Consider the following 11,706-nt stretch of genomic DNA (forward strand, 5'->3'; position numbering starts at 1 on the left):
AGAGTGAAAAGTCTCTCGCATGACTCACACCAAAATAGCCAACATAATTATTTGAATATCGGAAATGAAGAAAAAAAAGCAGCTTCAAATAATTGATAAGTTATTGAAATTATTGGAGTTATTGAAGTAAAAGGTGAAGGATATTGATTGATTGATTTAATTGATTGAATAGTGATCAATTCAATATTTTTATTTGATAGGTTGAAAGGCTTGCGCAAGCTGTGAAAAGTTGGCAACAGTGTCGGCCGAATCTTGGGAGGCCTGAGCAACGGTGTCGGCTTGCTGGCTTTGTCAGATGATGTCGCGTATCCTTTAACATCGCATCAATCGTCGTTAAACTAATATCCAACCAAGATGAGTGCTGGAATGCCAGAGCTGGGCTCGAAGATCAGCCTAATATCGAAGGCGGACATAAGATACGAGGGAAGACTGTTCACCGTTGATCCACACGAGTGCACAATCGCCCTTGCCAATGGTGAGTACCTATTCAATTTTCTCCGTTTCACACTTAAAACGTATTTAACAAATTCAAGATGGAGGTAGAATCGCGGTAGCATCATTCTGCTCCATTTTATTTGGCTGAGACTTACGTTCGTCGGGGTTGTTATTCGGATTATCAGGATGTGGACATTTACTCGGATTTTGTTTCGTCATTCTTTTGGCAATGTTTCGCCAATCGTTCCGGTTGTTTTTTTTTTTATGTTGACCGAGTTCGTTGTCCCGCTTGTTTTCGGGGGGGAAAACAACGGGGGTCAACCGGCAAATATTCTAACGGATTTTCGTTCTTCGGATTATCTCTTTCGTAATAAAAAAAACGAGTAGACAATTTTTGAGGCTTTTTGGGATATTCCTGAGGATTCTAGGATTTTTTGGGAGGTCCTGGAATTTTTTTTTACAGTTTCCCTGAGGATAATTAGCATTTTTTTGAATTTTTGTGGAGGACTTTATGAGAAAATACCTCAAAAATGCGGAATTGGGAGAAGATGAGAGAAATAGGAATAGTTTCTTGGTTGCTTCGGGGATCGAGGAAGTTCTCAATTTGTCTTGAATTTTCTTCCTGTTTATGTTCTTTCTCCTGTGTAAAATCGTTTGCCTTTGATCGACAATGGAATCTCGGGGGGCCCATTGTCTTCACCGATGAATTTGTTTACATCGTTGTCCTTGTCACGAGACAATTGGGAAGACGATAATTCTCCGTTTAGTCTGGTCGCTGTCTTGAATTTAATATAATACGGAGTAAATAACACGGTCGGAGGATTTTCGGGGCAAATAAGGTGGCGATGGTGTAGAAGTATTACCCATTATTCTGGGAAATTGATTTGTTTTTCTTTTTGTGTTTGCAGTACGCTCTTTTGGAACGGAGGACAGGGAGACGCAGTTCGCAGTGGCTCCCCAGAATCAAGTGTATGAGTATATTCTCTTCAGGGGTTCGGATATCAAGGATATTCGAGTTGTCAATAATGTCAACACATTGCCCAATGATCCGGCTATTGTGCAGGTGAATCAATCACTATTCATCTCGGAATTAACGGATTCCAAACAATATTTGTGAATTGATTCACATATTGAATTTAATTTTCTCAAGTCTATTTGGCTCTCCCCACGAAAATTCTTCATTGGGAATTAATTACATATCTTTTATAAGAGAATTGAAATTTCTGAATCCCAAAATTACTATGATTATTAAATTGAGTATTAGTCAATTCATTTTTACAATTCCATTACTCATTTCCATCCATTGGAATTTTCCTTAAACTAGCGACTGTTTCGTGAGGAAGTAATCACTCAAATTTGCCTTTCTGATTTTTCATTTATCTACGAAACAAGTGATTTTACGAGAAAAAAAAAAGCTGAACTTGTTTTTTCTGTGATTATTATAATTTCCGAGGAGTTCATTAATTTCTCCATCATTCTAATGAACTCTTTTGCAACTCCTGTACTCAAATAATATGATACAATTTTTGTATCAGATGACGGTGCAACCGTCGATGGGCCAACAATCCTATCAGCCCCAGCCAGGATATGGACATCCAATGATGCCCCAGATGGGTCCAATGGGGGGTCAGTACGGTGGGCCGTACGGTATGGCGATGGGTGCAATGGGTCCAGTGATGGGAATGCCAGGTGCTGGAAGAGATCCCCGCGCACCCATGAACAAACCCAACAGTGAGTTGGGCCCTGGCCCTGGTGAACCAAGCATCATCAATATCCCCAATTCTCTACCAACGGCCAACGTCAAGCCGTTGACAAAAGATCAATCTCTGGAAGATGGTAAACTGTTTTTGCTACGAAAAACCACCGAAAGTCGAGACATGGGATTAAAAAAAAATACAGGATATCCCACTCGAAGTGCCTGCTACTGCTTCTGACAGCTTATTCATTAATAATCTCACACTTCTGCTTTATTTTTCTCTATTGCAGTAATTCGTATTGCCGCTGCTAAAGGTTTGATACGCTTGAATCCAATCACTTTTTATTTTGGATAACAGCCAATGCCAGAGTTTGATATTTTTGCTTTTGTTCAACGTTTAATTGCCTGATCATTCTAATTATCCTAATCAGCTGGATCCTCTAATTTTCATCAATACTGTCATACCATTAACCGCATGCATCATGCATTTATGAAATTGATAGCAACAACAGTGAAAACTTGAAATACTCATCAATTCAGTAGCAAAGTTGTACACACAGATAAATATACCGATAATTTTTTCTTCTATTTTCTCAAAAACTATCAATTTCATGCTGATGAAATTACCTAAAAAAAGTTCTCATATTTCTTCCTGAAATCGATAGTTTTCTAGCTGAATGGATGTAATAAAAATGATGAAATCTAATTTATCTCACTTTACACTGTTCTACTGAGTTGGTACTCGAGTGTTTCGGATAAATTGGCCAATGTCCAGGGATTAATAAATATCTTAATGATTGATTAGGTGTTTTGGAGATGCTGAGTGGAGCATCGCGATCGACGACTCCCACGTCGTCTCTGCTAAACCGAAAGAGTCCCACGAACGATCAAAGCACTCAGGTCACTCAGCAACGCCAAGCGTCCCAGCAGAATCAGCAGGTAGCTGGTGGCAAAGGGTCAGATAAGTCGACTAACAGGACTGTCCAACCGCCCCACCGAGAGCGTGATACTCACTCGAGAGGCCGCACTGGCAGCGGAATGTCTCAGTACAGTGACTCCAAGAGGGATCAAATGCACCAGGCTGGACAGATGCAACGTCGCAATGTACATACCGGTCAGGGAGGTCCTCGTGGCAATCGTGGTGGCTGGATCCCGCGTGGCAATATTGCACGTGGACGAGGCAGAGGCGGTCGTGGTGGCGTCTTCCGTTCCAATCAACCAGGCAATGCTATAGAAAAGCCCACGAATACACTCACATTCGATAATGATTATGACTTTGAACAAGCCAATACTGAGTTCGAGGAGTTGAGGTGAGAATTTTCGATCTAGTAAATTTGTAATATGTCAATGTTTTCGGATTAATTATGGAATTAGCATGATTTGTGCCGGATTCGTTTCGGTGACAATCTCGAAACGACGAATGTGGATATCATGCGAGAGTAATTGATACGTTATTAAAGCCGTTTTGAAATAAAATTCAATGGTTTACGCTACGTATCTACAGTTGGATATTAAAGCTTTTTTAATACGTGCATAATTTTGTTGACAACGTACTATTGTAATTGTTGCCAATGACATTAACTTATTTGTCTAGATCTCGACTGGCAAAAACCAAGATTGACGCAGGTGCTGAGAACGAGAAGAAAGATGACAGTGGTAACGAAACAGGTGCTGGTGAGAACGAGCAGGAGGAGGAATCGGACGTGGTGCACTACGACAAGTCGAAATCGTTCTTCGACAACATCAGCTGCGAAGCAGTTGAGAGGAGTAAAGGGTCAGTATAAAGTGAAAATAGATATAATCGGTAGTGGAGTGATGAGCTGACATAATTTAAATTTATCATTTCCACAATAATACTCCATAATATTTCCACTTATGTCACTTTATCAATTCGTTGCTGAAATGTGTTTGTCTTGTTTTTTTTTTAATTTTTTTTTCGTTGATGTTTGTTTTTTGTTTGTCGTGTTGACTTACTTGGTCCGGAATCAATCGATTCCATGCTGTCTAATTCCCATTAGAAGATCTCAACGTACGGACTGGAGAATAGAGAGAAAACTCAACTCTGAGACTTTCGGTGTGTCATCAACGAGACGTGGGGGATTCTTCCGTGGACGCGGATACTACCTCAATCGTGGAATGCCTGGGGGTATGTACCGTGGAAACAGTGGTGGACAGATGGGTGGATATCGTGGCAACTACAGGGGACAACGTGGTGGCAACAACGCCAATCGCAAACCCGGACAGAATCAGAATAATGCCAATCAGAATCGTAATAGCAACGAACAGACCAGTCAACCACAGCAGACCAGTCGTCTCATATCTGGCACCGTATAAAAAAAACCACTGGTATCACTCACCAACAATCATTCTCCCCTTACCCGTTAAATAATTTAGATGATGTCGAGGAATTTCCATTATCGAGGGTTTAAAGCAACAGTCGACGAATGTGAAACAATTTATAAGTATTTACCGTAGATTAAGATTTTTACGATATGCGCTTTCATGTCAACAAAAAAAAAACAAATTGAACATAGGATTTTTGAATCAATAACCACCCACTATTGGACTGATTAATGAGAGTTTCGTTTTGAGTGGGAATTCAAAATAATTAATGTCGCGTATTGGTTATCGTTGGGCGATTATATGTCGATATCTGGGGAAGGGATTACATTTCTTGCAGATACATGAACAAATGTTAATGGAGTACAATGAGTTTGGGGAGATGATTATGATAATGAAGTTGAAGTTTTGTCTGCGACTTCAAACTGGCTGTATTTTAAACGTAATCATGGGACATAGATTTGTAAAAAGGGTTCGAGGAAATTGCAGTGAAATTATTTGGATCTGTTAATTGGCTCTCAGTGTTTTCCCTTCACTTCAGTTTTGTGACAAAAGTACTGGAATTGGCATGAAATTAATTGATTTAATGAGAAAGGTTGTACGATGCTGGATTTTTTTTTAATTAATTGGGATTTGCTGGTTTGTATCCGCACAGACGGAAGTCGATGGAATATTTTATTGCCAGAAGGAAAGAGGGGAAACATTGGGAATGATAATTGTAATAATTAACAATGCATACCACGAGTTTAGGGTTTCGTGGTAGATGGAAAGATACGACTAATTATTTGGCGTCGAATTAACAATAATTAGATTGAAGTGTAAAAAAGACGATGAATACCGAAACAAGCTTGAGGAACAGCTTATCGGTGTAAAATGCCTTTTGCGTGGTATATATAATATGTAATAAATGTGAAAATTACGAGATGAAATGGGAAATGAGGAATCTACGATGTTTTGCAGAGAAAAGAGAGAAAATACTGGAAAAAATACAGTGTATCGTAAAATAGTCAATTTTTGGTGGGCGCTTGATGAATAAAATGAATGAAATTTGAAAAAAAAAAAATGTCTCGTTGCCGGAACGACGAAATACCGAAACGAATGAATCTACCTAATTAAAATTAAACAAATCGGTACAATTGTCACATAAATTAATGATTGAGGATAAATTTATTAATCAGCGCGGTCAGAAATAACGAAGATATTCAAATGCAAACGAAGAAAAAATAGTTATTTACTCATGGGAATACGCATTACAATTATTATTGATTATTTACTATTATAATTTCTTTTTTTTTTACAATAATAAATAGGCATGAAGACAGGGGAAGTAAAAGGGTAGGAGGGGCGGGAGGGGGGTGAGATAAAAAAAAATCGCCTGAGCCCAAATAAATAGAATTAGGAGACGATGCGCGATTGATTCTGAAAAATAAAACAGCCTAGAACTTTGATACTTGTTGACCATAAAAATGATTAATCAGGGAAATAAAAAAGGCCAGATGAATTGAACAATTGCGTTGTTAGGTTTTTTATTGTATTTACCGAGGGGTTTATTCTTTTGATCTTACAGAACGTCTGGACTAGCGTGAGTGTGTGCCAGAATTCAGTGAATATGATTGCACAGTGATTATTGTCGTAGACAAGGTAGAAATGAATATGGGAAAAAAATAGGGGGAAAAATGATTAATTAATAATACAAAGTGGTAAATTGTTCGCGGCTGTTATTTTTGTATGGTCCCCTAAATGGGTCCCGTCTCAAATAAGTATATATATATGCATATAATACATGAAACAATGGAGGGAAAGGCGGAGATACAAAACATACACACATGAACGTTCGCTGTTTAGAGGAATTAAGTCAATGGGAAAAAAGTATCAGCTCAGAGTAGCCAAATGAATGATTACCGATGTATGCAGTGAAATCCGTCTTCAGGGGGATGGAGATACGAGTAATAAATGGGAGAACGTACGTTTTATGTTTTTTTTTTCTCTGTCGCATGTAATTTTGCGGTTGAACGCGATTATTCCTGACAATGAATGTGTTTCTTTTGTACAGCGGATATTGTGATTCCCCAATGATGAGAATAATAACGAAATGAAGAAATTAATTAAACTGCTTTCATTTATTCATTTATTCATGTATTTTTTATTCCTTCGATGTGTTTTATATACAAAAATTGCCTTATGATAAATATTTACAATTCGTGCAGTCTCTTCGGTCAGTGCAGGCACAAGAGTAATTCTCCCTCACGCGAGTGTTTTCCACCAGAAAATATTAATACAGACTAGAAATTTTCCATTCTCAACGTTCCATCTTAAGGATAAATTTATTCTTTAAGCGCAACCAGCGAGTCCTGCGGGTAGATTATCACAGATTTCTCGCAACGGACGTCCTCTCTCTTTCTCCACAGTTTCACTGACAACGAAGTTGTTCTTGTATCGTCTCTTCAGGGTTTTGTAATAGGGGGTTGAGATCTCGAAGGGAGTTTTGCCATTTTCCACTGCCCAGATGCTGCCAGAGTCCCCGCACTTGAGAATCGACATCAACCCCTCGGACACGATGAAAGGACTACAAAAAAAATCGAAATCAATTAGCTATTTCAATTCTATTTTTTTTTAAATACACATAGTATTTTTCGTAATAAATTGAAATTATGATTTCTTACGTTTGAATGGGCAGTTGGTCAAGATTCTTGACAAAATCAGCCTTCATGACCCTGGATAGAAGTCGATTGGGGCTGTCGATGGTGAGGGCAGTCTCGGTGAGACCAGGGCAAAGAGCCATCACCCGCACACCAGTCCGCTCATGGTGATAAGGCGCCTGTATCATAAAACCTCTTATCACTATTGCGAATCACTGCCATAGAATTCATAGAAAATGCAACTTACCCCGAGGGACTGAGACAATCCGATGATAGCGTACTTTGTGGCGGTGTAGACGGGCAATTGTGCGGTCCATTTGAAATCGAAATACTGGGCGATATTCACGAGAACACCGCCATTACCTCCTTGATCTTTGCTCATGAATCGCATCGCCAGACTTGCTACTGTTATCATTCCACCCTGAGATAAATCGAAAGTATTACATAAAATTCGCTGATCGTAAAGTCAAAACGAATAATTCGCGAATTAATTATTCCATTGAGTAACCGTGAATGACTCGATTAATGATTTAATTTATTTATTATTTATCAATCCAATCAATAATTCGATGAGTAATTAATAACTAGTTGAAAAGTATTCAATTAGAGATTAGACTGAGTAATTACTCATCAATCCATTCAGCCACAATTAAATTCGTAATCTGCGAAGCCATCGAGAAGTCATTAGCTCGATGAATAATAAATGAGTGAATTCACTAATTGAGGATTAATACACAATTAATTGAGAAATAGAGTAGATAATTATTCTGGAATTAGTTCAACAGGCAACAAGGTTGTCAAAAAATGGGGTGAACGCGAATGCAAAGTCAATACAAAATTATTAATCGATTGGATTTCAAATTGAACTTACGATATTTACAGCGATTTCGCGTTCCCACCTTCTCTCATCCAGAATTCCAGCGTTGTTGACAACAATGTCAATGCTGTCGACCATCGTCGAGACATGTTCAAAAGCCGCTAAAAAAAAATAATGGCAAAGTGAGAAAAATTTTCAAATATTCACATTGAAAACCGATCGCGTAATTCTTATTTCTCATTCCATCCCCAAAACATTTTTCATTAACGATATTCTACGATTGATTACTATTTAATTCCACATAATGAATAATTTTCTGATGAACATTATAATAGCAGTGCAATGATCACAACTGAAAGGAAGGAATTTAAAAGGAAGTGCCCGATGATATGCGGCCTTAGGGAATAAATACTCTTTCAAACGAACCGATTACGGCGGATGATTTTTTTTTTTATGAATGAGTAAGCGGGAGATTACCGAGGGTTTGAGAGTAGTTGGCTGTGTCTGCATGGATGAAGATAATTTTCCTCTCCCCATAGGACTTGGCAACAGCTTTGACAGCGCGTTCACCAGCTGCAGCATCAACGTCGACGATGATGACAGTATTAGCTCCATTCTGGAGAAAATGATTGACGAAGGAATAGCCAAGTCCTGCAGCTCCACCGGTTATCAAAACATTTTTCCCACAGACTAGACCCCGAATTATCTCCAACTCCTTGGCTTTTTCCTCGGCGGAAGCGCGACGGCTTTTAATAACCGGAGATTCTAAAATTTCATTGATAGATCATTTTTTTTTTATTTTTAATTGATTGATTGATTAATAATCACGCAGGAAAATATAATAACGGAACAATGGCTAGAGTATTGTGTGCAATTACTGTAATTTTTGGAATTAATTGAATTGACGGTTGAGTTTTTTTTTTCGGTGGGGGGTGGGGCTTACCCATTATGATAATAGATTTGGAGTGTCTGGAGGGTATTCTTCTGGAACCTCAGTGAAGACTAAACACTTCTGATGATTTCGATGGTATTTATACTTGACGATTTGACTTGTGCACGCGCCACCGCGTGGCCAACCCCTTCCTCTCGACGAAGACGCGTGATTCGAATGGCAGACGTGCGCGTCCTCGCGAAAAGAGGGGATCACCCTAAGGATTCAGATTGTTCCCAGAAAAGAGTGATAACGAGTGATATAAAACATTTCGAAGAATATCTCTATCGAATTACAAGCGTGCACTATTTTTCTTGCATTCAAAGTTCACTCTAGAACCGCTCGCAACCGGTCACTGAAGCACAGCGATAAGCATAGCGACGTTTCTCAACAAACGCTAGTGATGATTAGCCCATAATTAAGAATATTGAGAAAAATTCCTGAAGAAGATGCGCGTCAAGAGTTTATCGCCACGCGACAATTTCCCCACAGCGACTAGTAGCTCTGGAAATAATTTTTTTTAATGAAATTTCGTGAGCACTTGAATAATGACGCAACGCAAAAAGGATATATTTTTTTACGTCCAGCTCATCGATAATTGAGAAACGGGAAAACGTGAATTTTGGCTTGAAGGGTGTGGAACACCCCTAATCCGTGGAATTCGCGGGGACCGAGAGAAAATTTTGAAATCCATCGACGAATTTCGGCGAATTTTTAAGATGGACCCCGAAATCCGCGAAAGGTCACTACACGCGTTAACACCACGGGGTTATCGCGGGTTCATAATTTTTCTGAAACTGCTGGCGTTGCAAGAGGAATTACCAGCATTTTTTTTTTCTGTTTTGACAGCCAATCGGGTCGCGTTATCGACTCCACTCAATTCCTTCGAATCCCTCCGGTTCTGATTAGGGGAGTTACTGCGGAGTTAATGAGAAATCGTCATCTGCTCTGATGAGTTGGCAGAAAAATAAATAAAGTGGGTCTGAAGTGCAATTGAATGAGCTTTATTGGTACTTGTGTGAGCATCAGGTTCATGCGGGTTAACATAATTTTTTTAAGCCTTTTCTGTATTTTCCTAGATTTTCGATTTTCGTGGAATTATCAAGCGGATGATTTTTTAGACGAGAGTCTCGAAGTCGCATAAATCCGCGTCATTTTGCTTCTGGGGTAGAACGTCTGGAAGCTGGATCTCGTAGACTGGCTGACCATCTTCGGAGACCCAGATGCTGCCATTCTGCGCACAGCGGAGGGCATAAACTAATCCATGAGCGACTGTCTCAACCCTGGAGCGAAGAATAATAATTTTAACATGAGAAAAAAAATTCACGAGCTATACGTCACTAATACTTTTGAGGGTGGATTGTCACACATCCCAAAGCTGCGATCGGAGACTCTGGGGCTTCCAGACTTTCTAGAGATGATCCGGAGACGCCGGGGGAGAGGACTATTATCTTCACTCCAGTCCTCTGGTAGTGATACGGTTGCTGAAATAATTCCTTCTTCATAAATTTAAACTTTCATAAATGAAGGACCAAAATTCGGACGTAGGAAAACATTCAATAAAAAAATTTTGAATCTCAATCGGAATAAAGCAATTTGATTAGGTGTCAATGAGGAGAGTCAATTAATTAGGCTTACAGCTAATGATCTGCTGAAACTAACGACCGCCTGTTTAGTGGTGGAATAAACAGGTAATTGTGGTACTGGTTCGAGGCCCAGGACAGAGACAACGTTGACTACGATTCCACCTCTGCCCCCGAGGTCTTTCCCCATCTGTTGAACTCCCAGAAGACTTCCTCGAATGACAGCGGTCTGACGAGAATCAGAGTAAGAGATAAATTTTTTTGCAACTCAGTGATAAGAATATGAATAAAATAAAATGGGCTATCTCACGACGTTGACGTCGACGGCTTTCATAATGTCAGCCTCGTCTATCAGATCAGTGTTATTGATGAGAATGTCAAGTCCCTCGAGAGTTTTCACAGCTTCTTTGAATGCAGCTGTCAAACATTTTTGAGAATTACACTGTTTTTAATTGAGCATTACATATTAAAAAATTTGACATTTGAATTATATTTGAAATCTTAAATTTTGCATCGATTTTATATTTTATTTTCATATGAGTGTCAGATCTTCGCAGGAAACGTTTTTTATATTATTGTTTAGTTATTCCAGTTTTTACCATCTAGTTCGTTTCTAGAAATGTCACAGGCGATCCAGATTACCCTCTTCTGCCCGAACTCTCGATTTATCTCTTCAACGGATTCTTTAGCAGCCGATTTTTCGTCGTCCAGGATAACAATACTCTAGGAAATGATTATTCGATTTCAATAACTGCCTTAGTGCCTGATTTTCATGCTTTTTCAGGCCGCGCCTTCGAGAAAATTCAGCAGAAAAAAATAATCACTAACAATTCTATTGAATTTTTATTGGAATTCATTGGATTTTTAATAGCATTTTATAATTTCGAAAGATATGCAGTAGAAATTCAACAGAATTAGAAAACGCTGGATTTTTCTATTGAATTTTTCCATACGTGACGTATGAAGATTTTTTCTTACTCCTGCTCCATTCCTGAGCAATTCCCGACAGAACGCAATTCCCAATCGGTCGACTGGGCCGATGATAATCGCTTTTTTATCCTTAATCTGCATAATTTCCAATGGTATCACTCAGATCATAAAAAAAAATTTTGAATCAGCGCGATGCCACGCGCGTCTTGCTTGTCCACTAAACACTCGTGCACTGATATCTGCCCCCAGCTCCAGTGTTTTTGACCGAACCAATCTCCTTGACCCATTCTTTCGCATATCGATAAGTATTTTCGCACAAGTGCATATTCATTCTT

The 11,706-nt window shown here is 39.0% G+C and overlaps 2 protein-coding genes across 3 annotated transcripts; one reads left to right on the top strand and one right to left on the bottom strand.

The window, feature by feature from the left end:
• Nucleotides 1-250: 250 nt before the first annotated feature.
• On the top strand, nt 251-6,576 carry tral (trailer hitch). Of its 2 annotated transcripts, none has more exons than XM_011299604.1 (6): nt 251-475; nt 1,344-1,498; nt 1,971-2,271; nt 2,937-3,441; nt 3,726-3,905; nt 4,150-6,576. In XM_011299604.1, the coding sequence occupies exons 1-6, from the start codon at nt 355-357 to the stop codon at nt 4,463-4,465; spliced, it is 1,578 nt and encodes a 525-aa protein (XP_011297906.1). In that variant the 5' UTR covers nt 251-354; the 3' UTR covers nt 4,466-6,576. The 2 variants fall into 2 exon arrangements, with proteins under 2 accessions (XP_011297906.1, XP_011297907.1); XM_011299605.1 differs by having other exon boundaries at nt 1,971-2,166.
• Nucleotides 6,572-11,621, bottom strand: LOC105263630 (uncharacterized). Its single transcript, XM_011299956.1, has 13 exons — nt 11,420-11,621; nt 11,041-11,164; nt 10,752-10,858; nt 10,497-10,670; nt 10,206-10,342; nt 9,982-10,141; nt 9,005-9,075; nt 8,871-8,911; nt 8,405-8,692; nt 7,982-8,088; nt 7,358-7,531; nt 7,135-7,289; nt 6,572-7,037 (listed from the first exon to the last, which is right to left on the bottom strand). Exons 1-13 carry the CDS (start codon nt 11,510-11,512, stop codon nt 6,803-6,805), a joined length of 1,866 nt encoding a protein of 621 aa, XP_011298258.1. The 5' UTR covers nt 11,513-11,621; the 3' UTR covers nt 6,572-6,802.
• Nucleotides 11,622-11,706: the final 85 nt, after the last annotated feature.

This window comes from Fopius arisanus, unplaced genomic scaffold (genome assembly GCF_000806365.1).
Source record: "Fopius arisanus strain USDA-PBARC FA_bdor unplaced genomic scaffold, ASM80636v1 scaffold00015, whole genome shotgun sequence".
NCBI lineage: Eukaryota > Metazoa > Arthropoda > Insecta > Hymenoptera > Braconidae > Fopius > Fopius arisanus.

Excerpts from the sequence above, each read along its gene's own strand:
- tral (XM_011299604.1), top strand. The coding sequence starts at position 355 with ATGAGTGCTGGAATGCCAGAGCTGGGCTCGAAGATCAGCCTAATATCG. Across the intron at positions 476-1,343 it reads CACAATCGCCCTTGCCAATG|TACGCTCTTTTGGAACGGAG; the intron begins GTGAGTACCTAT and ends TTGTGTTTGCAG. Across the intron at positions 1,499-1,970 it reads ATGATCCGGCTATTGTGCAG|ATGACGGTGCAACCGTCGAT; the intron begins GTGAATCAATCA and ends TTTTTGTATCAG.
- LOC105263630 (XM_011299956.1), bottom strand. The coding sequence starts at position 11,512 with ATGCAGATTAAGGATAAAAAAGCGATTATCATCGGCCCAGTCGACCGA. Across the intron at positions 7,290-7,357 it reads GATTGTCTCAGTCCCTCGGG|GCGCCTTATCACCATGAGCG; the intron begins GTAAGTTGCATT and ends TTTATGATACAG. Across the intron at positions 7,038-7,134 it reads GACCAACTGCCCATTCAAAC|TCCTTTCATCGTGTCCGAGG; the intron begins GTAAGAAATCAT and ends TTTTTTTTGTAG.